Below are 26,514 nucleotides of genomic sequence, written 5' to 3' on the forward strand. Positions count from 1 at the left end.
GGGAATCGGTAATATTCAAAATGAAAATTATCTCTAGAAATAGGGTATCAGAGGTATTTTGGCCCACTTAAGGATTGATTTTATTTTGGCCCACTTTGTAAAAATATCCACCAAATGTTATAATATCTTTGAAAACCTTAGGTTAGGTGAGCCAAAATACCTCTGTTACGGTCGCAATGAAAATTCAGATCTGTCAGTAAGAAAACTTGCAAAACAGCTGCACGTTTTTCCTGCAAGAACTGTCCAAAAAGTTCCTAAATCTTTCGATATACGTTTGACAACAGCCAGGAAGGCTAGGGCCGGAACAAAAACGGATCTCAGGAAGCATCAGAAGGTGAAGCAAATATTGCAGAAAAGACTAGAGATCTTTCGGTACGTACTGGGGCTAGAAAAAATGAAAATATCTCCAACTTTCGTGCAAAAGCACCGGCAAGGTATGAAGTCGTTCAAGGGGAGAACTGTACCGAATCGTAATGATAAACAAAATGTGACGGCTAAACCCCGGGCTCGCAAGTTGTATCGCGAAATGTTTGGTTTGGCAGGCATTATGCAGTTGTGGTCGAACAAGCCAAAGCTTGATATCTACCGGAACGGTTAACAAAGGAATAAACCTCTAAGAATGCTTAAAGAAGCGATTGTTACCATTCCTACACAGCCATGGCATTTCCTCGCTATTCTGGCCTTATTTGGCATCTTGTCACTACGTCAAAGATGTTTTGGATATAAAGTGAAGAGAGCCCATGTTGTACCGAAAGAGACAAATCCACCCAACGCCTATCGAGCGGTTGGGCTCTCGTCAAGATAAAACTCTCTCAACACAATCAACAAGCTAAAACTTTAGACAAATTTCGAAAATCTTGAACAAAAACAACTAAATCTATTGCGAAGAATTCTGCACCGAGCTGGAATAAACTCAAAAGTTTGTAGTTCCTTTATGCAGCTAAATTAAGTACCTGTTATTAGTTTGAGGGCGACTAATAGTGCGCAATTGAATGAACATCAAATACATATTTGAGCGAACTAAAAGCAAATTTGTTTTCTTTCAAATTCAATCTGTCCAGATTTTGTCATAAATAAGTCTTAGCTTTGGTATTAATTGTTGAGATTTAAAAATATTTTCGCATAAGACCGTTCGTTTGAACACGGAACCGGTAAAACCAAAATGAGTTCATGTGACCATCAACTAAATTGCAATAGGTTTTGAATCAATTAGTTGGATTTTATTTTCGTATGAAGCGTCTGTACGAATGGAGTTATTCAAAATTTTCCAATTCAACACTCTGTAACTGTGGAAACTGAAGTCGGATACCAGATAAATTTAATTAAGAGTCAGTGAAAACATGAGGCGATTCGTATTATTATTATTATCCAAGTAACAATTTTTGTCATTGTAAATTATTTGTGATCAGTTTGCAACAAAAATGGGAGTGATTGTGACTTACATCTAACCTCTTGCGTAACTTAAAAAGCGCAGTTTTGACTAATGACTAGTGGCATATTGAAGATCACTTAAGAATAAATTTAAAACTAGTTATCGTTTTGTTGCAAGAACATGATAGAATAACATATCTTTACGCAACATGACAATAACTCATATCAAGTAAATTGTGTTGCAACTTGTCATCAACAACAATTCAGATAATGGATAAATTATAGAAGCTTTTCCAACCATTAAAGACAGAAAGCAATTCTAGTTGAATGTTTTAAAACACGTCTTCAAATAAACTTTGTTTATATTGTAATCAAAATCATCAAAGCTTTTAAGTGCTCGAACATTCGACTTTAAATCCCACCATGAAGAAAATGTGCATGTTGTTGAGATCGATTCTCAATCCTTATAATGCCGTGTTCGGTTTCATGGTAGTGCATCAAAGCAAAGTGGATATTTAGTAGCTTATTATTTTTTCTCAAAGAACATGTTTAAGAAATGCAATATTCTTGTAATATTTATGTTCCGTACGTACATTTCCTGAACCGCCATTAAATTATTGTAGTATTCAAACCACCTTTTCACCTCTACCGTATAACAAAACTCAGGGTAATATTGCAATCTCTTCGCCGTTACGTTGCCGCAATCAATTAAGAGCCATCTGAAATAAACTGTTGAAGGAGATCTGCACAATCAATTCGAGATTGGATTAAGTCCGCGACGAAAACAGCTTTTAGTGTATAACGGCGGACAGATAGCAAATCGAGGTGTATGAGCCTACATCGATTTTCGTAGCTTGGAAGATTCGATGGATCTCTCCAGGGCAGGCGACGCAAAGCAAAACGATTGGACTTGCGCTGAACAGTTTCAATGCACAGCTTATCAGTTTGGTAATATGGTGCCCGAACAACAACAGCATACTCCAGTGTAGAACGAACTAGAGCGCAATATAAAGTTTTCAGGCAGTATATGTTATTGACATTTTTTGAAATGAGAAAGATGAAACCTAGCATCTTGAATGCTTCAAAGAGGGTATATTCTATGTGATCTTTGAAACTAAGTTTTGAATCCACTAACACTCCTAGACCATTGATTGATGTCTCCCGTTTTAGTACAGCTTGCGAAATAGTGTATTCATACGTGATCGTTCGTTTACGAAAGAAGGAGATACGGGGCATTTAGAGGCGCTCAGAACCATTTCTTTGACGTGGCTCCGTTTAGAAAATACATCCAAATGTGACTGCAAGAAATTTGAATCTTTCAGATCTTTGATGAGATGAAACAGCTTGAAATTGTCGGCAAATGAAATTCAGATCATTTGGATACAGCAGAAATATGAATGGTCCTAGATGGCTTCCCTGAAAAACGCCAGAACTCACGATGAATAATGGAGTAACGCTGTCGCCAATTTTCACGGTCATACTACGACCAGTCAGATATGATTTAATCCAATTGAGAAAGGGGCCGCTACATCCAAGCCGTTTTACAATTGCAATTTGACGGTTAATCTTGTCGAATGCAGCAGTGAAATCTCTATAGACGGAATCCACTTGATGGTGCGCTTGCATAGATCAAATGATGTATGATGTATATTTAGCAATTGAAAAGCTATGAATCGATGAATGCACATAAAGAAGCGTCATAATTCTCTTGAGTTTTCAACACAAACCATGTAAAAACAATCCATGTTATCAAACTTCTCAGCAAATTCTCTGAATTTGACATCGAAACAGACACCAAATTTTCACATGTTAATAGATTTATATATCTCGGTTGATTTTTCATTAGGGCGTATAATCAAGTGACAGTTTCTCTTTAATCACTCTCTCTTTCGATTATTGTGATGTGATTAAAAAGATTTTCTTTGATATCACTATTCTGTTTGAAAGTCGAAAGTTTCGGGTATCATTTCATGCAAAGAGTTGAGTGAAAAACGTGGTAATTAATAGACGAGAAAGTAAATAAAGAGAAACTGTCACTTACTTATACGCCCTAATGACAAATTAACCGAGATATTATATTCTGTCATCATGCATGGCATGCTTGAATTTACATCAATTAAAATTGTCGTTTTTTCCTAAAAGTGTCAATCGTCCACGTCTTTTGTATAACTCAAAAATGTCACTCTTCGTCGCACCTGCAATCGCGAGAATTATGTAGTGACTGGTAAACATTTCTACATTGGATGATAACATACAGGGTAGTCGAAAAGTGGAGTCAATAAGCAACAAACACAATTGACCAGCCAAAGAAAAAGTACATAATTTAAACCAAACTGGAGCGTACTTTTTTGTCACTGAAAATGTGAAAAAATGTCTACCCTGTTATACAAAAAAAAACACACTCACAACACCAGGCCACGTGCATCCACCGTCTGTATCAACTATCATAAAAGCCCGGAGCTTTTAAAAATCATTTCCGTGTGACGTCATTCGCATTGCGGCGCACTGGTGTGCGTGCCGTTCGCAGCCGAGCCGATGGTACGACAGTATTGGTGCGACCCATCCGTCGATCGAATCGACTAACAGGAATGTGGTTGGTGGATGGTAAGCGAATTCGAGCTACTAGTCAACCGTCAGCAATTATTCGTACTTCTGTCGTCGGTTGAATAGCACACGCGCGTGTACATCCTTTTTTTTTTGTTGGTGTGTATTCACTACTTCGAGCCGTTGATTTTACGGTTCTCCAGCTGAAAATCCTGGTTCTGTTGTTACGATTCAGACTGACAGAATTGGAATCAAAGCTTCCAGTGAACCAGTTTACCGCTCTATCGGTGGACCGAAAATTCTATCAGCGTCCTCTCCGGAATAACTGTCGAAAACGCGCGAATGTTACATCGCCAGTACTAGGACCAAACAGGATTACTCGTCAAGGTTTGCGAACTCAAACAAAACCTACCTGTACCGAATTGAAAACAGCCCCGATATGCTAAACTTCGAGTGATATAAAGTGTAACCAAGTGGTTTAGCTTTAGTGACCAACAAATCTACGCATACATACAACCTGGTGTGTGTTTTTTTTGTATTAAAAGGTAGAAGGTTGTGAAGATAGAAGCAATTCAAATAGCAGTGTAACAAGTGCGAATAAATTGAGCCGCAGCGTAAAAAGAGGTAGTTCATACGAAAGCAAACGAGCTAAATAAATCGGTCTTAATTCTCCGACAGTTACAAGTACCTTGCATAATGTAAAAGTGAATAGAAGCGATTTATACAAACGAGTTGTTCCGTGTGTCTTACAATACTAATTACAACTGTAAAGTGATCTTGTCAAGTGAGGGTATCTGAGAAACACGAAGTATTTTCACTGGTGTGAAGCGAGTGAGATCATTTCTAAATAGGAAGAAAAAAAAATAAACACAGCAACCACGAAGAATAGTTTTCTGATTAAGTCACCACGCTTGCTCTGGTTCCGTTAAATATAGCCAAGCATCGTTTCATTAGCAACTGTCAGAACCCAACCTGTCAATTGTCAAAATTATCACCAATCAATCATCATCGCCGTCGGTCGCGTCGTGCTCCTCCAAACCGCCACCGTCGACAACATCGGTAACTAGCGGACCCGCCACAACGTCCACCAAGATGAGGATAAAACGCGAATCAACCTGCCTCGGACTACGCCTAATGCCAACGACGAAACTCGGTATGTATCGATTTGGACTGGGAGCTTCAGTTTCCTTCCTCACGCACTCGTCTGCCCTACCTACGACTTTAAGTTCTATTTTTGATCCTCAACACCGATCGCCTACGGTTCGGGAGAAAGTAGACCAAATGTTTCTGCAATGAGTCTTCCACCGAGCACTACTCCATTGGTCACGGTGAGTCATTCACCGAAACCATCCATCCAAACCCCTGCTGATGCCTCGATGCCAACGGTAGAGCACTACACGGTACAAACAACGAATTTATATTTTTATAATTAGACTCTCGTTCGTCCGCGCGCGCGACGCAAAATCCCCGCGTCGATCCCGAACTGCCGACACGCCGACAAAGTGTCTCCTGAGCATCCGTGGGAAATTAGTCTCGCCCCGGCTAAAATACCAGAGACAAGTGTCCGCGTCCGTGTCTCCGCGCTGTTCTGGTTGATTCAGGTGCCCCGTGTCTACTCCCTCCAGCCGTCGAGTGTCGTCTACCGCAGTCAGATTCGTCCGAACGTCGAAGGATTAACATGGCTACCGGTAGGTGCGATTTTTTTCACCGAATTTCCTGTGGAATCCTGTGGCACAAACCGTCGTTCGGTTTCCGAGCACGTCTCAATCTCTGAGGCCATGAGCGTTCAGATCGGAAGCAAAATATTGTGGTGTAAAAAATTGGATACCTTTCATAAACCATTAAACTCGGAAAAAGTTTGTTTATACAGCGTTTGAACGTCAAACCAATCAATCGAATGCGGTGTTGTTTTATGATCAAAACAAAGCGTCGTGATTTACGCAGTAGAACTTGTGCCAAGGTTCAGCACACATCATATTTGCAAATCATCAGTGCACTCAAGTTTGCACACAAGTTTCTGTCGTGCGACTGTTGAGTTTACACGCTAGATCAAAATAACTCAGAATCTCGAATAATATATAAAAAGATCAAAATTTCAATGACTTCTACTATCAATTTCAATTATTTTTTCGTTCAAAAGTTATGAAGAAGCTACTCTATTTCACGGTTTTTTCCATTTTTTCTGAATATGAGAAGGATCTTACTTATTTTTGAGTAACTTTTTCTAAGCCTGTACAGAATTGTGGGTGATATCAAGTAAGTGGAGCGCCCCTTTGAGATCCTTCAAGGGTTATTTTTCTGATCTTCAGAAAAGACATCACTAAGGCCGTAAACCATCTCGTGAATAATATAATTTTAGTTTAAATCTGACTGTTCAGTAGTCATTTTCTTCGTTGTCAAGCAAAGGCATGTTTGAGCACATGTTTGTTTGACAGTCATTATAGTTATTTTTAGATATTGATAAAAAATCTTGACTCAAACATACGACAACTGACTTGCAAGTCCAGCGCCGTTTGCATTGACCTACCAGTTGGATGGAATCGGACAGAAAATACTCAGAATTAGATAGTGTTTTTGTTCCGTGTAGAAATCTTCGTTGCACTGGAGACTTCGTCGAATTGCAGTTTAGTGCTGCAGCTACAATAATTCATACCTACGAAATAGTGTTGTTAGATCCAAGGATATCTCGGACTAGATCTAAGAAAATTCAATGGATCCGTAAATAAAATCTATGGAAATCAGATATTTTCACCGAAAATATACGAATATAAATATCAACAAAGTTCATAATCATGAGAAGATACTAAAAGTTTTGGCATGAAATATGACACTTGGGGATCTTCTTTTATCCTTTAATCCTACTTAGAAATCCGTTCTCGTTTTTTTCTTTTGAATTGGATGGGAATTGGCTAGTTTTCTAGCTCATTTTCGGTTGATTTGAATTCTTGCTCAGTTATTGAAAATTTTTCATTTCCATTTATTTTTTTGGCTTCGATTATAGAGGTCATAACCTTAAAGGTTTCAGATCATGTGCCTCTTCGGTCCAGAGAAACTTTTGTGACCCTTTTAATGAACTTTTCAGGTAACAATTTTGAGTCTATTGAATTGTCGCTGGAAAAGCTATGAAGTCGATAAACTATATCACCATTGCATTTTTCCAAACTCTAGTTTTCGGAAGATCGTATTTCTCCGATCGGTTCATAATACCAAGTAACTCATCTTTTCTTCTTTTCAGAATAAATAATTCTCAATTTACAATATTGAACCAAAGAAAACAAACGGTTTTCTATTTGTAAATCCAATAGAAGTTGACAAAAAATCCTCAATAACCATAATGCATACCATAACTTTCAGTATCTTCTCATAATTATGAACTGTTGATAGTTAAATCCGTATGTTTCCGTAGAAAATATAAAATTTCCGAACATTTTATCGCCGGGTTCATAGAAATTCTTAGATCTAAAGCCACTGCATTTTTATGTACTGTACCTTAGATCATTTTGCATCATTTTACTAAGATTGAAAAGATCCGGTTCAACATTTCAAAGTTCTACATATGTAAGATAGTGATTTGGCAAGACATCTGAAAGGAGAATCACTGGATCCATAACGAATGTAATGCTTTACGATAACAAATATTTCCAGAAAATTGTTTGTTATTTATTTAAACGAAAGAACCTCTGGAATCTACACAGCCTCTTAATTTTTCAATTCCATACTCGACGATGACCGGTTCTGTATCCGCAAAATATCCGGAATCGATAAAATTTAAACTGCGCGGATTACTATTTTCAACCGCTCCTTTCTTTATTTTGGATGGTAGCACTGTTTTCTGACTTCCATGTCAAAGTTCAAGTACAGAGATGCCAGGTCTGCAGATTTTTCTACAAATCTGCAGATTTCTTAGGGCATATTCAGGAGTGTTCTTGCTCTAGATGCATAATTTATGTCAGTTTTAAAATTTTAATCTGGATTATATAACAAGAAAAACTGGCAGTCCTACCAGTGTTTTACTCGTGTTTCAAATATAGAAAAAATAGTACGGCATCGTAGACCAGTTTTAAATTTGACAGAAGAACTGTTCAAATAAATAAAACTAGAATGGCTTGCTGGGGATACGTTTGTTCCAGTTTCAATTCTATTATAGATCTTCCATATAGAACTTCTAGCTGCTGAATTTGCTCTTATACAGTGCTGCAGACATTGTCTGTTGCAGACTTTAAAAAATCGAGTTTTTCACAGACTTTCGTCAAAATTTACAGACTAGAAGTTACCACGACGTTTTTTTCGCACAAGAATTGAAGCCTGAAGAGATTTGAAATTTTTACCTGACATCTCTGTTCAAGTAAAAAAAACTCATTAGTGTGTGGGATACGCATGGTTTTGAGAGACCACCAACAGTTAGTCTTTCGAGTTCTTTTACGATCACAGAAAAAAATAATCGAGTTTACCCGACATGTAACTCAATAATAATATGAAATAAACATTAGTTGAATCGATAACTTAATTAAAAACCATCATCGATGTAAACCTAATTTGAATAGCGGTGATTTTTCAATACAAAAGACTAAGTATACTAAAAAATAAAGCACTGATTAGTAGTTTTACGTCAGTGGCGTCTTGTTCTCATTGGTTCTCATTGGTTCTGTGAGAAGTTGTATGCACCTTCAGGAGTAAAGCTTCAGTGGCTTTTGCGTATGACAGTATAATACAAATTGCTGTCTCAGTTGCAACGTCCAAGCGGTTTTATTGATGAAGTAGTTGACAGATTTGCTCGCAAAAAAATTTTTTTTCTATTGTATCGATGATACGAAATAAGTTTAGTTATTTAAAAATTCCCATCCAAAAGTATATTGTTATTGCATTGTATTGAAAAACATAAGCGAATTCAATCCGACCTCTGATATCATACCACATAATCAGAGCACAAACTGCAAATTTACATTAAATTTTTTGCTTCAAATATGTGCATGGAAAAACATGTAAATTTACAAAATATTTTAATCTATGATGTCGGAAATTGCTCAACAAAGATGCTTTTTTTTATTTAATAACCTGCAGAAGGCTCACCAACTTCTAACTCTAGGATACCTAACCCTAACAAAACAACAACATTTGATCGGTACTAAATGTTTAAACAAGGCATGTAATGCGTTAAAAAATAACAGCCAACCAATAGACTATTCACATCAACTGACGGGAACTCGTCAAAAAAATCTAGGAAACTGGTACTGGGAAACCGTCGATTGATAATAAGATAGATTGCTAAAGATATTGGCATCTAAACGAGATCAGTCAATACAATTTTAAAGAAAATTTTGGTTCTCAAACGCGTCAAATCTCGATTGCCAGCAAAAACACTGAAAAAGGCGTCATGTTGAAGCGAGTTAAACAATGCCAAAAATTCAACAAATATCTTTTCATAACCACCGTATTCGTCTGATTTGGTTCCGTCTGATTTCTGAGTGTTCTTTAAACTCAAAAGGTCACTCCGGGAAACACGTTTCGAGTCGATTGAATAGACAAGATCCGAATCGAAGAATGCCATGCTGAAGCATTATTCAGGGACAGAAACAAACGTTGGTATAAATTGCATGTTATTGGAAGGGGATTACTTTGACGGAGACAAAATTGATTTAGGAGAATAAATTAAGACTTTTCATGTAACGCGAAAAACTTCTATTGGCAGTATCAAACATTAGTAAATTTTTGAAACGATTTACCAAATACGTGTCGAAAGTTTCGCAATGGCATACTGGTAAAACCATGATACAAATCCCGTTTCATACGCTTTAATTTTGCTTCTCCGACATTTTTTATAGTTAACAAGGACGCTCGGAATCTATCCACTTATTTCACCAAACAATCGTTTCTAAGAAGCTCGTATGCCTCATCTACACCGTTCGGACAGTTCCAATAATCTTCGACTGACATCACCTGTCGCACCACCACGATACCGGCTCCAGAACCAGAAGCATTCTATAGAACCGTTGAACGGACGTCATCATGCTGTTCCAACAACGAGCTTGAAAAAAAATCATAACATAGTTTCTGTGAATCAACCAACCGAACCGAACCGAACTCCAGTGATTCATCATCGGTTACAGTAGTGTGTCCAGTGTAAAGCTCTAACACGGCTTGGGAGTGATTCCAGGAAGTTTGGTGAAGCCAGCAATACCAACAAACACCAGGCCATATCCGGGAATTCTCTGCATCACCCGTCGATGATGAATATGCTATTCGATTTCACAACAACCCAGAGCATATATTTGTAAACGTTGATGGATCATATTCCGACTGGAATGTATGAAAATTCCTGGAATACTGGATTCAACGAAACGCTATCTAAGGTCTGATTATTTTTATCTCTCCGTCATCTTAGAAGATTCCAGGAACAAACTCGTGTACTTCGCGTGTACGATTTGCCATCCAAGATCCAAGCAGGAGATCTCGGTCATTGGCGGTCTACCGAATTGTCATGCTGGCGAGATTCTGCGTACCCCCCCAAAACAAAAAAAAACACTCCAACTTCAACTGCGACCGCGTCTACCAACTATTCGCATCATTCGCAGTCGTTGTACGTGGTGATGGATGAGTCATAACTCTTTGAGCCGTCTGAGCTGAACGGCAACCAGAGCACCAAGCGAGTTTAGTTTCAAAATATGTGAAAACACCAGCAACAACATCGGCAACCCAATCGTCGTCGTCGATGGGGAAAAGAGTAGAGAAAATCCGAAGCAGGAAAGAAAACGAAAATAATCCGCCCCTCGCATGCTGGCTACTCACCGCATACTTCGATGATATGTTGCTGCTGCTGCTGCTGCTCCGGCTGCTACTACTTCTACTACTGCGAGGGGAAACGCAGCCTTGGGGGTCTGCCGATGCCCAGTCGGTCTGCACAGGCGAAGATCGAGCGCAACCGCTTCGCAGCCGCCACCATACGGTTAATCCGAAATGGATGTATTATTTTTAAATTAAAACCTCTATAAACATCTGACTCATCGCCGCGCAGTGCAAGCGCAAAAAGTAAGGAGCATGGAGCAGAAGCAGGAGAAGCAACACTCTTCGATCAAAGGAAACCTGAGAGGGAAGCATTGCGTCTGTTTATAAAAAGAGTTCGTTTAATTATATGTGGTGGATTACGATGGAAGGAGGAAGAGAGAGGTAAGGACGCAACGTGTTGCGTTGTCGGTTTGGATCACATGGCCCGCTACACACAGGTTGAACCTGCACGGTCTGAACGGAATCGGAAAACGGCCTTGCATGATGTTGCGTGTGAGATTTAAGCGAAGGCACCTTCACGGCACCGATGAGACTGGCAGTTTTAGGTTCGATCGTTTTCGTTAAAGATGTTGGCCAGACATTGCAAATGCATGACATACCTAATGCCCTCTAAGTTTACGGGCTGCAAAAGATTACGATCGCAAAATGTTCGCACATAAATCACACTCATTTACGTACAATGTGTTCTAATAATGAACTGAAGTGGGTGCTATAAAACAATTTCCTTTTCTAAACTCCAGATCTTCGCAGGGATCGATCCCCAATGGATCATAAGACAAATAATCCGAACGTCTCGTAAATCTAGCTCCATCTGGCAGAGTAATATGTAAACAGAGGTGCTCTTTCAGTACTCTTCGACCGAATAATGACTGAGCTCATTGCTTCGAGGGCATATTCATAAACAAAAAACGCCTATCACCAAGCAGTACAAAATTTGCACCGACCTACGCCTCATTCCAAGCTTGCAGAATTTGTCTGGTGCTCGCAAAGTCTCCGATGGTAAACCAGGAAGAAACACAAACGGTAACCTCTCAACATAGAAACCATTTTCTGCTGATCGTTACTTTGCCAACCAACCAACCAACCAACCAACCGACCAACCAAAGCAAGGCTTGCTGAGCTGGCACAAGCAAAAATGTTAACCCGTTTTTTCTTTCTTTCTTTCCGCACTCCGCACACCCTCCCTTACTCCACGCAGCCTACATAGAAACGAGAGGAAAAAAAATCCAGATTCGACCTTTCCAAGTTTGTTTGGTGGCGGGTTTTGCTACAACAGCACACGAAACAAGTTATTCTCGCTTCGGAGCCCACGGATCAAACCAATGCTCGTCGTAAGCTAGCTGATCTGGCGACCGCTGAGAGCCGTTCGTGGTAGGGAAAAAGGTGCATATTTATCCACATAAATCAGCCACAAGTCCACGGAAAGGTAAACAAAAGGGTCGCTCAAAGGTTTGATGAGATCATTTGCTTGTTTGACCGCGTCCAGACATTCTTTCGTTTGCCACCTTGGCCACACGGAGGTCTGGTCCTACCTACCGACGACAAACAAACTCCACTACAACTAGATGCAAATGCAATTCCATTGAAAAGTTGTGCAACTCGTCGGTACTCGTCGGTGCGCAATCAGAGTATACAGGAATTAATGAATTTAATAAAACATCCAGCTTTCCACAAGGAGAGGCAGGGGGGGGGTTTATGCATCTCAAAAGAGAACCGTTTCGTTAGGTTATGCTTCGCGAACAACGACATTTTTGTTATTCTAATATTCGTCGACGAGTCTAACCGCATCTCTCTTTTTATTTTTGTTTTTCCCCACAGCTATTCACAATCCCCATAAGCGACACAAAGATACCTGCGACGATTCGTCGATCACACCAGGAACACGGATCCCGTTGGCTCGTAGTTGTTCCAGCCCGGCAGTATCTTACGGTAAGCGAAAAAGTTCCTATTCCAAATTTAAATTTTCCCCCATGTTTGAGTGAACTAGTGAAACTATAGATCTTATTTAAAAGACTGCCAGGCTCAAATGCAGTACTACATCGCAAATTATTCCGGTAAAGTTTACTCTCGATGAAATGGTTTCCGGCAAAATTATCCGCTCCCAAAGAGAACAATCGTAATTTAGGGGTTTTGGTTGCTCAAAACAACCGGCTAGTGCGAGGTTCACACAATTTATGTCAGTTTTAAATTTGAAATCGGGAGATTATAATGAGAAAAACTGACAACCCCAGCAGTATTTTATTCGTGTTTCAAAAATACAAAAAAATAGAACGGCAGCGTATGCCAGTTTCAAATTTGACAGTAGAACTTTGACTGTTCAAATAAATAAAACTAAACCGGCTTGCTGGAGATACGTTTGTTCTAGTTTCAGTTCTATTAGAGATCTCCCATATAACACTTTCAGCTGCTGAATTTGCTCTAAGAAGAAGGTAAAATAACATGATTTTTTTTTTGTTCGAGTAAATTTAATTTGAAATTTTAGCTCTTTCACTCAAAATAAAAAAAATCATTTTTCACTTATATTCTAGTCAAAATCCCTAGTTTGAGTTCTTTTACTTCCTAATGGAGATCAGAACTACTAAAAGTAATTTTCATTGACTCAAAATGTATGAAAATGACGAAAAATAAACGTCACTCTTAATTCCGCTTGCAAATTTTGACAACGAGGTCGAAGTCCAGTCAACGACAAAGTTTCTCTTTGTTCGCTTTCGACATTCAACCGAAACTTTGAGAATCGATAATGAAAGAAATTGTTACGTGTTTGTTATACAAGTTTTAGTTTCTGTGGAGGACAGAGACGCCAGGTGAAAATTTCAAATATCTACAGGCAGGATTGCAAAAGTCTCTATATCTGCAAAAAAATCTGCAGTCAACAATTATGTCTTGATGGCAGCAATTTTTCTATAAAGTATGACACGCAAAACTGACTTGGCGAGCAAAAAAAAAAAATTCGCGGCAATTTCAAAAGTCTGTAAATTTGGACGAAAGTCTGCGAATGCCTCGATTTTCAAAAGTCTGCACAACAAAAAATGTCTGCAGCACTATACAGGAAATCTGCAGATTTACAGACAAATCTGCAGATATCTGGCGTCTCTGATTGAGGAGCACACAAGAAGCAGTTGTCAAAATACTGGCGACACTGCACAAAGTGGCATAATGCACGGAACCGCAAAACAACCTAATTTTAAGTACATTCCACCCAATTTTGGGGTTCCGTTCAATAACCTAATTTTAGGTAAAGAGTCTCTAGGTAGTTTCCGTAAGGCGCGTATGAAAAAATACTTAAAGATGAGTTGAGTCGTATTGGCTCAATTTCAGGTTGATACGGTTTACTTAATTTTAGCTTATTGATCGAAACTCTCGCTGTTGGGTACTTTTGCTCTTTGTATTTTGACAACAATAGCGAATGAGAGAAAAGATTCGAAAGAACTCGAAATTAAGTAACAAGAAGTCAAATAATAGGTAGTTTTTATTTTGTGGCTATCCAAAACAGAGATGCCAGATATTTTTTCATAGAAAATAAATGTTTTGTATGAAAAATTTGTATTTATCTACACTTACTAAAAAAACGAAATTTCTACAATAAAATAATGCTACAAGATGTTATTCCAATAGATTATGGTTAAAGAATAACAGATTAGTTGAGCATTCATTCTTCATATCTTCGTAAGTCATTGCCGCACTCACAAGAATATTCATCGACGAAATTTAATAGTTTTCTAGTTCTAGTTCGAAAGTGTTGACTTCATAAGTTGACATGGAATTCCAATGCTCAATATTCAAACAACCTGTTTTCCTAAGATTGTAAGTAGAACCTTTATGCTCAAATTTGTTGCCCTATCCTGCTTATTCGCCCGGTTTGGCTCCCTCGGATTATTATTTGTTTTCAAACCTCAAAAGATGGCTTAATCATCGAAAATGCAGCATACGTGAGGAGAGATAAATGTAAAACCCGTAATCTATTGATATCAAAGGAAATTACGATGAATAATAAAAATAATAACAGTTTTTTTCATGTCCCAAGGAAGTTATTTTTCAGCCTATCTAGCTTAAATTTGATTTTTGTCGAAAATCTATCTAATAGTAAAATTTATTTACTAGTTAGATCCCTTACAAAAATGCATGATTAATTTTCGTTTGGAAACATCGTTGTTTTTAGATAGTAACTAATTTATTTCATAGAAATATATTTCAAAATCTAAGCAAATTTTTCACCTGACAAAAACCTAACCAAAATTTGCCGTTTGCTAACGTGAACAGCTCAAACCACTTTCCCGCATATGCGGCTTCGATATCGGAACATTTGCTCTTCAAATGCATCGTTTGCACCGGATTCCGGCGGAGAGTCGAGAAAGTTTTCTGACCGTCCTTGAAAATGGGATGAAACAGATCGCTGCCAGCAGGAGAAAGAAACGAAACAGATAACTTTTGTTGTTCCTCTTCCATCTATTTCTGGTGGCAGCAAACCGAATCGATATAAAGAATGAGCAGAGAAAAAAAGACTACTTTTAATTGCTTTCAAAATGGGTTGCCGGCTGCTTGCTGGCAGGTTGACGATCAAGCTGCTGTTGATCATCCAACAGGTGAAATTTTAGATTTGTGATTTCATCCGAACTCGTCTTCGTCGATCTTTTTTTTTTGTTTCGCCAGCACTGCTACTGAGCTGTCAGCTTTGATCATAATTCCACGGCGTCAATAGACAATGAAATATTATGATGCGGGCGACAATAATAACAATAATGTTTGACAGGTTTTCGATAACCAATCTTGGTTATTCGACGCTTGCTAAGATTTGCCACAGCTAAATACTTGAGCAGACAGCTCCTAGCTCTCTCTCTCTCTCTCTCTCTCACCCTTGGGGTGCTCGAGCTCGGTCTTGAAGTGCGGAATATTTTTGTAAATGACATCATTTCTCGCTTGACCACGGCTGCTGGCTCAGTAAACGAAGAAAGATGCCGCGAAACGATGAGTTCATATTATTTTTCACAGCTACCCGTCAAATGAAAACCAATAGGTTCTGGGCAGGCAGGCAGACAGACAGGAGGGACCAGTATCGGAACGAGGACATGTAACGCAAATCGTAGTTTGTTTGCTGTTCTTTCCCGGGCAATTGTGGCTTGTTTTCTGATTCAATAATAATTCAAAAAAAAACATTCCGGCCCTCGGTTTTGAATGTTGAAGTGATGTAAACTTTTGCAATTATGACAAATGGACTATTGTCCGAAATGTCATCGTGAAGATGGTGCCAATTTTCCGCATAACTGGTTGTTAGTGAACAGTTGCTAGTGAACAGGACAGGAGTAACGAACAAAAAACGATGTGTCTAGTTAATTAAATGTACGTTTGCCCTAAATTCTTATGAGGATGATTATCTACCAAGCAGTTTATAACTCTAGTTTGTCAATATTTTGTGCTATCTTGAAGATGGAATGGACGTACGAAGCATAAAAATTGACTAAATTTTCCAACGAAGTTCCGAAATTCTCCCGCAATTCACACGTTTGATTGCCGTGTGTGACGATATCGAATTGACTGTCAATCTGACAGTTAAGCAGTGCTGCCAGCTATTCGTGTGGGGAGATAACCTGCACCGAGCCAGGTCAATCTTGTTATCACGAATTACTTGTTTGTTTTTCTTCATTCACTCATCATCATCATCATCATTCTCAGCGGTGTTGCTGCATGGGCTTACATATGCGCTATATTTACGCTTACACAACATGCTTCGAACCGTTCCATCTTTTGTGCTGGAGTGATATTTTTTTTTCGTTGAATGAAATTCAATCCCTGGAGTTGTTTCATTGAACGCAACCGGAGGAAGCCGCGAATGTGGGGAAAAACAATAAAATTGTATAATGAATACCCATGCGGCATGAATGAAAGTGACGAGGATTGCTCGTTTTATTTTTTTTTTATTTGTTCCACGTTGGAGTGCTCCCAGTCAGTGGCGCATTGACGACAGATACAACACGTGTTATCGGGACTGTCAAACTTTCGGTAATAAACTGTGCGGTTTGTTGTTCGTATTACAACTATGCTGTCCAACGTGAAACAAAACGCAGCAACCCATCATCATGTCCGACTTGTCTGGGAATCTGTGACAGCGCTCACGATGACAACAAACTATGCGCGCGCGAGAGAGCGTGTGATATTAATGAATTACAATAGCGATAGTTTGTCGTTTCTCGCTCAACGACGCGTGCACGGGAGGACACACCCACGCGCGGTCATTTCCGGTTCGAAATTATATGGAACTCGGCCCGTCGAATCGACTGATGAATGGCTTTCGCCCTGACTTAACTGACTGGACTCTGTGAATGAGCTCAAATGGTTCTGCTTAGACGGGCTGTTTAGTGTGTCTGTCAAATCGACTGATATTACAAACTTCCTCGTTTATTTCTGTTTTTTTTTGTTTTGTTGTTGTTCATGACAGCACTTGTGGGCGACAATATAATACGATCCGAAATTGAATTGGACGGCTGGTACGAGGAAATTGTTTTGCATTTTACAAGGAAAACTAATGCAACAAAACTAATTTTAATCTGAAATCTGACAGCTTTCAGATAAGGTTGTACATTAAATTACATTCTTTGCTACGGGTTTGTAAACTTTCAACTTTCAACTAATCGCTTGTACAGAAAAAAATTGAGACAAACGCTGAGAAATCGTACCAAAAACACGTTCATTGAAGTCAACATGTCACAATTTGAGTATCGGTTAGAGAGTTACGTCAACCGCGTTGAGTTGTACGGTGTGTTTTCATTCACGCAATAAGAATAGGTCAAATTCAAGAGCTCTAGAATACATCGATTCAAATTGATGATTCCGATGGGAATTTTTGGCTACAATTATGTCAAGTTAGAAATCCAACATGCTACTGTGGGCAAAAAATAGTAAGACTTTGTTCATAATTTCAAAATTGTTCCTTTATTCTCCCAAATCTATTTCACCCCCTCAAAGAACTCCCCCTCGGCCACAATACACTTGAGCCAAAGTTTTTTTTCCAATCCTCAAAACAGTTGTTAAAGTCAATTTCCGAAGTAGCCTTCAATGCGTGTAGCGATTCACGTTTGATGTCTTCAATCAACTCGAAACGGTTTCCCCGGAGCGGTCGTTCGAGTTTGTCCAATAACCAGAAGTCACACGGAGCTAAATCAGGCGAATACGGTGGTTCGGGAACGATATTGGTTAAATTTTGCCGAAAAAATCACGAAGAATCAATGCAGTATGCATTATCGTGGTGCAAAAACCAAGAGTTGACGGCCCATATTTCCGGACTCTTTTTACCAATAGCTTTGCGCAAATGACGCAAAATACTCAAATAGTATTCCTTGTTGACAATTTGGCCAGTCGGAAGGAATTCGGAGTGCACCACACCTCGATAATCAAAGAAACCTGTAAAAAACTGACGTCCTGGACGTGGTTCGTCGTCAACGCGTTCTCGACCCTTGTTTGAACAACTTGTACCAATCTCGAAAACACTTGTCACCGAAGGCCTTTTGCAACATCCACTGAACGTTTCGGCATCAGAAATTTGATTCCGCACGCAAAATTTAATGGATCTTCTTTATTGAATAATTTCACTCATTGTAAAAATCGCTGTTTGCACTTTTAATATTTCAGAAATACAGCCGTATACTAAACACTAATGAATATTTTGACACTTGGCATAGATGTCACTGACAGTCATATCAACCTAAGAAAAAAAACATTTCGTCGAATAAGGTTTCCGCGCGAATAGGAGTATTGACAATACTTTGATCGTGTAATGGAAACTTCATTGGATTGGTGAAAATATAGTCAAAAAATCAAAACTGCTCATCTATACGACAATACTTTCTCTCCAGAGAGAAACTGTTAAATATGGGCAATGACCTCTTCTCTCAATATTTTAATATTCAGTTGCAATATTTAAAGCGCCAAACGCTTGATTTTTTTTGAAAAACTCGGACTTACTCGTGTAAGGGCCGCTAAATATAAGTCTTAATACTTTTTGCTCACAGAAATAAATAAATAATTCAATAAGCATGGATTTTTGTCGATCATTTAAGCTAATATTTCCTTTTCTAGTACTGAGCAAACGATAGAATTTGGCTCGAAAATGATAAAATCTAACTCTATTCACTTCTAACGAAAGTGAGTGAAATTGTACTCACTTTAGAGTAACATTGAACGAGCACGTGTACTTTCTTCAAATAAACGTCAATGATGCAGAGATGCCAGGTTCACAGTTTTATTTTTGTATTTCACAGATTTTCAATATTCAATTTCAATCAATAATATCAATTCAATAAATTACTGATTTCTTAGGAAAAACTCAGAGAAAATATATTTCTGATAGAGCACTGACAAGACCTTTGTTTTTTTGCTCGCTGAAACGATTTCGATAAGCAATGATGATATGGACAGATGACACTGGCAAAGGTTTACAGATTTTTGGTTCGATCACAGATTTTTCAAAAAATAACCTGGCATCTTTGCAGGTTGTACAGAGATGCCAGGTCTGCAGATTTGTCTGTAAATCTGCAGATTTCGTATATAGTGCTGCAGACATTGTTTGTTTCAGACTTTTGAAAATCGAATTTTTCGCAGACTTTCGTCAAAATTTACAGACATTTGAAATTGCCGCGAAGTTTTAAGTTTCTTTTGCTCGCCAAGTCAGTTTTCTAGAGAAATTGAAGTCTACAAACATTTTTCGAATTTACTTTACTTTTTGAAATTTTTACCTGACATTCAGCGATGTCAGATCTACGGAAATCTCCGTAGATCTACGGATTCGAACATTTTCTACGGATCTACGGATCCGTAGACAAAATCTACGGAAATTGGATTTTTTCTACGGAAATCTACGGAAATTACAATTTATCAACGGAGAACTACGGAAACTAGTTTTGTCTGGCGAGCAAAACAAAAAGCTTTTCACCGTGAGAGCTTCCGAGAGCTTGTCAATCTACGGAAATGACACTACTACTATCTGGCATCGTTGCTGACTTATCTGCTGATGTAAATCTGAGAAGGAATTTCAGCTGAATTTGACGATCAGTTTGAGAGAAAATTGTACCTCTTTTTGAGGCTACAGTAATGAAAATTTGAATCAGAAGTCATCTGGACATTATTTCTAGTTTCTAGTTCTAGAACCAGGGATTGTTAACTGTTGTTCAAAAGTTTGTTGGGCATTTATTGCATTTTTATCCGTTTTAATAAATGCATTCTTAAGACATGGGTTTTTTTTTATATATTGAACTTGTCAACTCAAAACTTTGGAACCAAAACTCGGATTCGCAAGAAAATCTGTTACAATCAAGAGAGGCGTTGTTTATATCAATTGAATTCATTCTTGGCGAACTTTACCGAATACTACGAAGATCTTGCCTCCTGCCTCTGGGTATCTGTTGAAAAAAGTAATTGCATAACGATATCTATACGAGAAAGGCAAAAAGAGTCGAAACCTGTTTTGACCTCCGCCGTTTTATGTTCTTGGTAGTAGTATCATCAACGCAACAGGTTAGACTGGGTTCGATCATCACAACAATGCGCTGTGCAAGAGCCAGAATCAAAAAACCAAACAAACTAGATTCGATTGCTCTGTGTGTTTCCCGAAAAGGGTAACCGTACCCAATGTTCATCTCAGCTCGATTCACTCTAGACATAGACAATCAAAAGAAATGTAATTTTTAGTTCCGTGCTTCGACTAATCGGACAAATATAGATACAACAGCTTTATGTTTTAGCCCGATGTGGGTTCGCAATTCTCATCCACTCCCACTCACGACCATTTTTGCAGCTCGATCCCGCGCTCGATGATCGGTTCGTTCAGGAATTCCGATTACTTCACACGGTGAAGAGTTCCGCAAACATCAACCCTCCTTCTTCTCCTTCCCGTTGCATGTGCGGGAACGTGAATCCAAACGGGAGTGATCGCGACCTAATACGGGAACCCGACAATATTGGTTTGCTCACTGCTGCGTGTCTGTCACGTATGAGCGCGTGCGTTGACAGAACTGTCAGAAATTTGAATTTTCTGCCGATCAAGCAGCTGGGGATTTGCGATCAAAAAACAAACCAACACTCTGCAAATGCGAATATTCACGGTGAAATGCAATCAAAGTAATCAGGTCCATTAAATAAATTCAGCATCATTTACTCAGTCGTCACTTACTATGATGTGAAATTTTTTTTTTCATTCAATACAGCGACTACTAGCACGTGTTTCGTTTGGCTATTTTTAACCTAGCTTGCTTGGGGGAAAGGTAGATAGATGGATTGGAGGCAAGTAGTCGTGATAATTTGCACAATTGGCAGCAATTTACCCAAGCATCATAACCAAGTGAGCGTGGAGAGGATGCGTACATCTGAACTTTAGTGCGATTGGCTGGTTGGCTGCCGTTACGGTGATCACACAAGTAGGCCGCATTTGTCATCACACATAACACTGTAACTGCCAGGCGGTGACCGAAAGGAAAGATACAAATAATCACGAGAATCACAATGCGACAGAAATGTGTGAATTGAACGTACGATATTTCGTCTACGAAGAAGCAACATTCTTTATTTAGATTAGCAAATCACATGACTCATATTCGTTCCGATGCGACGGATGCGGGAGGTATGATGGTATGGAAGACTGTCAATCGAATTGCGCAGTCACTGTGAAACGATCGCATTAATTAAATCCAGAACCAGACGCGTAATAATTTTCTCCTAGCTTGGAGTTTGCTAATGAACGGCATGGAATATTTCCTCATTCAGTAGTTTGCCCGGTTAGAGCTGTGTGTCAATAATAATTGCACAGCAGTGCTGGCAGCACCGAATTACTTGCCGCACTCAATGAAATCGATCGCTGATGGTCGCGGATTTTTTTTGGTTTGTTCAATTTTTTGCTGACAAACTGTGTGATTGTCGCCGTAAGGTAAGGTGATCAACCTGCCATTTCACTACACGACAATTTTCGATGTAGCAATATGCCGAATTACTGTTTTGAACTTTGAAATCTCGATTCGCTTCGCTCGGCTGAACACACAGCTAAACGATCGTGATGGCATTTTTGGCACATGATGATCGACACGAAGAAAAGCTTCTGAGTCGATAAACACGATCGTCGATTGCGACATTTAAAAAAAAAGTCGTGCGTGTTTTATTTCTCGTACAACTAAAACTAACAGATTTTGATCGCCACTCCAGACAAATAGTAACCGAATGTAACCGTCAATTGGTTTCATTACCCAATCGAAGGGAGAACTGTCAACTCCCATCCCCTTCCCGAAAAATCGGAATCAATATTATGTTACAATAAGCATCGCCTACTCGGTGCTTGTGTGTTTCTTATCGAACCAGAGCTCGTATCGTATCGTATCGTACAGGCCCAGCAACAGTGTTCAAAGTGTCAAACAGTGACTCATTTCTTACACTCACCCCTCGTTCGTTTCGGACATCAATTTTAATCACACCTCCTCCCCCTCCCACGCTGTGAGACCAGTTTGGTTTCTTAACTACAGAAGCACTAGAACTAGAAACATTGCACATAACGGCCGCTGGTTTATTGATGTATTTGGTTGTTATCGCCCTTTTGATGTTGGATTGCGCCGTTCTTCGTTCTTCGCCCCCAAAGGGACTCTGCGGGAGGACAAGTGTTTACATTAATTTGTTGGAAATTTATTACCGAGTGCCTGGCCGGAACAGCCGGAACCAGTCGCGCCAATCGATATCAATGACTCATACAAATTCGATTCAATTAATACAATTTTCCGTCTATTTCTGTTCCCTCCCTTTCCAACAGACATTGAAACGCATCCCGCATCGCCCGTGTTTCCACATCTACTGCTCGGCAACGGCCGGGACGCAATCGATCCGTCAACCGTGGGAGCAAACTGTGTTCTGAATGTGACCTGCCAGCAACCAGCGGGTAGTCTGCTGAAACCGGGACTCGAGTACAAACAGATTCCTGCCAGCGATACGCCCCATCAGAACATCAAGCAGTACTTCCAGGAGGCGTTCGATTTCATAGGTAGGTACCAACAAAAAAAAAGAAGAAAAAAAACTAAGCAAAGATTGGTGACTTCTTACCGACCGGAACCAACCGGGTTCGGGTCTGGCCAAATCAGCATTCCTCAACTGTCAATCGAACCGACGCCGACGGGTTTATTGCTCTAATTATAATTCATGACAACAACAAAAAAATGCGAAATGCGAAAAATATAAATCAAAGTGTGTAACAGCTGAGTCGCAAAACGGCTGCTACTACGCTTGTAAGTGGTTCGAAGTTTTGTAATAAAATTAGAACTTACGCAACAAGCGACCAACCGGAGCGCACCACTTGCGGGGACAGGTTTTACTTCAAAAACTGCATTCTTGCCTGTTTCAGTACTTATCCGACCAGGCAGGGCGCAATCAATGGTGGGTCCAGGACAACCTTCAAGCGACCCTAGACTCGGTGCAATTCGCGCGCGCTTACAAAAACAACCAGGAGGTGGTGTACTCAACAAAACATCATTCATAATTGCCTTTTGCACGTCGGTCGGTTGTTGATTTGCACTATCACTGCCTGGCCTGTTCTGTATGTGTGTGTGTGTGTGTGTTTTTTTCTCGTTTTCGCTGTGTTAGTAACACAGAACCGGCCACCGAGTACTGTTTTAAATGCATGACTCATCAATGTACCTCTCGCGTTCGGTGTTCGTGTTCTGCCAAACGTAGCATGCCTAGCCTTGGTCGCTGGGAGCCGATTTGTCGACTTCAAGTAAAAAGAGTAGTTTTCACAATTCTGGGCTACTGCGTTAAACCACGATTGTGGCTGTGACTTTCCAATGGCACATCTGTCTCACGATGAATAAGTAAAATCTTCCGCAATGAGTAATGATAAAAAGAAACAGTAACTCTTATCTATCCGCTATCAACGGCTGATAAGAGATTGTCAATTTGTCCCTTCTTGCACCACGTGGTCTGAGCTATAGCAGGGACAACCGTGTAAATTATTATTCAGGAAACACCGCTCAACCGGAAACGACACACAAACCAAAACCGATGTTCTCACGCATCGCCTATCGCAGTTGATTTGTGACAAATCTTCAATGCGATCAAAAACCAAGCTAAACGAACTCGCCGACTTCCGGCAACGGTGCGGTTTCAGTTTATTTTATTTTTTTGTCTATCGTTCGAGAACTACCAACGCCACTGACGCTGAGAGCTTGCTGTAGTCTGGTCATTCAACCAACAAATTTATACAGGAAGTATCGCAATCTCGCGTAAAATTAAATTCGTTAGATGATTTCACTATCGTTTATGTTTCGACTGAACCACGAATGGAATGCGCAGTAGTTAGAAGTCACCGGTCGTGTCCGTCCAAGGACATTTGGATAGCAGCAGCAGCAGCAGCAGAACGGAAAGTGATCAACCGATTTTTAAGGGTTTGCCGTTGGTTTTCGTAATTAGTAAACACCGATATCATCCTTCGGCAAACTCTACTGTCATGCGATCAGGCACAAAACAGATGAACCCTGCGGCCGACCGACCGACCGACCTGGCTTATGTCACTGCTATATTTGAGTAACTAATGGGCAGGCAAGAGAAACGACGATGAACCGCCACATTTCACCGACCTGCTTGGCCCCGGCCGCGCTGTGTCCCGCGGGCCAGCCCGCCAGTGCGATCAAACCTGCAATGGTTTGAGTTAAAATTAAATCTTACGTGGTCACACACCACAGCGCAGTTCGTTCGTTCACAAATGTAAATATAAATAAATAAAGCTTATTTAAAATGTTCAAACCATTGCCGCTGCTGCTGCTGCGCCACCAGCTGTGCCAATACCCGTCATCAACATCATCATCATCATCGTTGTCGACGCGCGAAGAATTGAGAATATTAAAGTTTCATTCAACTCTGGCTCGTATTGAGCTCGTTCCATCGTTTTACTGTCATCTGCAATCGACGGTACCGATAGTGATTGTGTCATTTTGCTCGACCGGAGTTGTGTGGCAAACTTTTCAAGGTACTTCGGTTTGTTTACATTTTATGGCACCTTATCGTGGCTCTTAGCATTCAAATTTCAGGCTATGGTGATGCTGTAATTAAGTTTAACGGAATGATGATTGTGTTACGATATTTTTATCTACCTATGCAAAATCACTTAAAACGGAAAAATGACGGATGAAAATTTTCGAAAAAAATACCACGGAGTTTAGCATCCGTATCTTCGCCCACCCAACGTTATTGTTTTACCTTTTAAACTATTCTGAACAAAAATTTCTAATGATCTCCAATCACACAGTTCAATCAATCGTCACACTTTTGAATCCGCAGTTGCACGAGAGTCTGCTTAGATTGATCTTGATTAGAAACCAACACCGAACATTGTTTGTCTCGATTTGTATTTGTTTTATAGCCGACGAAATTACACCAATATCCCAAATGTATGCAATTATATCTTGTTACATGCTTACGATAAGGATTTGGATATTTAAGTTTCTCTTCGCTAAGCTTGTGTTCAAGTTTTGTATGCAAGCAGTTATTTTTATAGCGTTAAGTTTCTCTACCATTCTGCGATTTCGGTTGAAGTAATTAACTTTTTCTCATTATCAATCAAATTCATCTTATATAAATTAGAAAAATAATCTTAAGCACTCTAAATTCACCCTGGGGTAGTTGTTAATTTCTCAGACTAAATGACATAACAATGACTTTCATCCGAGCTGGCATGACACAAGATCAGAGCATACCAATTAAAACTTCAAATCTTTTTATAGCACTTTTTGTCTTTCTGTGTAGCAACAACCTACCTCTGAAACGTTAGCTATAATTTCGCTTTTATTTATAGATTCGCGTATTTTCAGAAGCTTTGCTTTTGCATCGATTAACCAATCAGAACGATGCTTTCCCTTTGATATATCGCTTACTTCTTCGGAACCGTCGTCTATGGCAGGGAAATCCGGTATGCGCGAGAGATTTAGCAGACAAAATAGGACTATGCTCTCTACTAATCCAAATTTCAATCATTTATAATTGAAAATACGTGGCTTGACACATTCAGATCGAAACTTAGAAATATTTCCAATCAAATGATGAGATAATATTAATAATTGATACAAAATAGACTGAGCTGTAAGTGTTTAAAACCTGAGCACATTTCTACGTGTATTTTTCCTTGAGTTACTGATTTGCACTCCTATATAGAAAATAAAGATGTGTTCCACATCAACAGAAATTAGCCTAACCGAACATGTTCAACTTTGTACGGCCGCCACGCGGTTCAATTATCGATCATGCCCCTGTGACATCCTTCGCGTAAGCACCGACTGCCCTCGCTGGATTCTGAGGTGCGATTAGAGAGTATTACTTAAGAAGAACAGATCTAGAAATTAGCAGCAGAGAAAATTTGTTCACATTTCCAGTATGACAAACCATGCAAATCATGCTCGAACATACACAGAAAAAAACATATGAATTTTACAGGAGACATAATTCCACAAACAATACAATTCATAACTACTTAACTTTCCAAATGACGCAATATTTCACTTGTACAGAATTTAACAGGCTCCGAGTATCGACTAGCAAATGCGACTGCTTAATGAACTTAAATGCACCATTTACCAGCCGAACAGATATGTGCGTCTGTGGTTCAGTCGATTAACTGACGTACTTTTTGATCTAAAGGTTCTCGGTTCAAGTCGCACATCGATCTTTTGCTTTTTTTTTTACTTCATTCGATTTCAAGCCAAGTAATTTTCGAATCACGCAATTCTACATTGTTCTTGAATATAAATTTGTGTGGAATACGATGCTTCATTTATATGCATCTTATAACATGTAAACTCACAAGATTTT

At 39.4% G+C, this 26,514-nt stretch overlaps 1 protein-coding gene across 2 annotated transcripts in view; it reads left to right on the plus strand.

Annotated features, from left to right (window-relative positions):
* The first annotated feature begins 4,013 nt into the window (after positions 1-4,013).
* Positions 4,014-26,514, plus strand: part of LOC131436063 (dual specificity protein phosphatase 10-like) — a 52,086-nt gene continuing 29,585 nt past the window's right edge. The window contains exons 1-3 of one of the 2 annotated variants that reach the window (XM_058604525.1): positions 4,014-5,068; positions 12,517-12,627; positions 22,475-22,702. In XM_058604525.1, the coding sequence (XP_058460508.1) occupies positions 5,008-5,068; positions 12,517-12,627; positions 22,475-22,702 (400 nt within the window). In that variant the 5' untranslated portion in view covers positions 4,014-5,007. Of the gene's footprint in view, positions 5,069-5,439; positions 5,604-12,516; positions 12,628-22,474; positions 22,703-26,514 lie in introns of those variants that run through there. The other variant, XM_058604534.1, reaches the window with a different exon arrangement.

Source organism: Malaya genurostris, chromosome 1 (assembly GCF_030247185.1).
Source record: "Malaya genurostris strain Urasoe2022 chromosome 1, Malgen_1.1, whole genome shotgun sequence".
Taxonomy (NCBI): domain Eukaryota; kingdom Metazoa; phylum Arthropoda; class Insecta; order Diptera; family Culicidae; genus Malaya; species Malaya genurostris.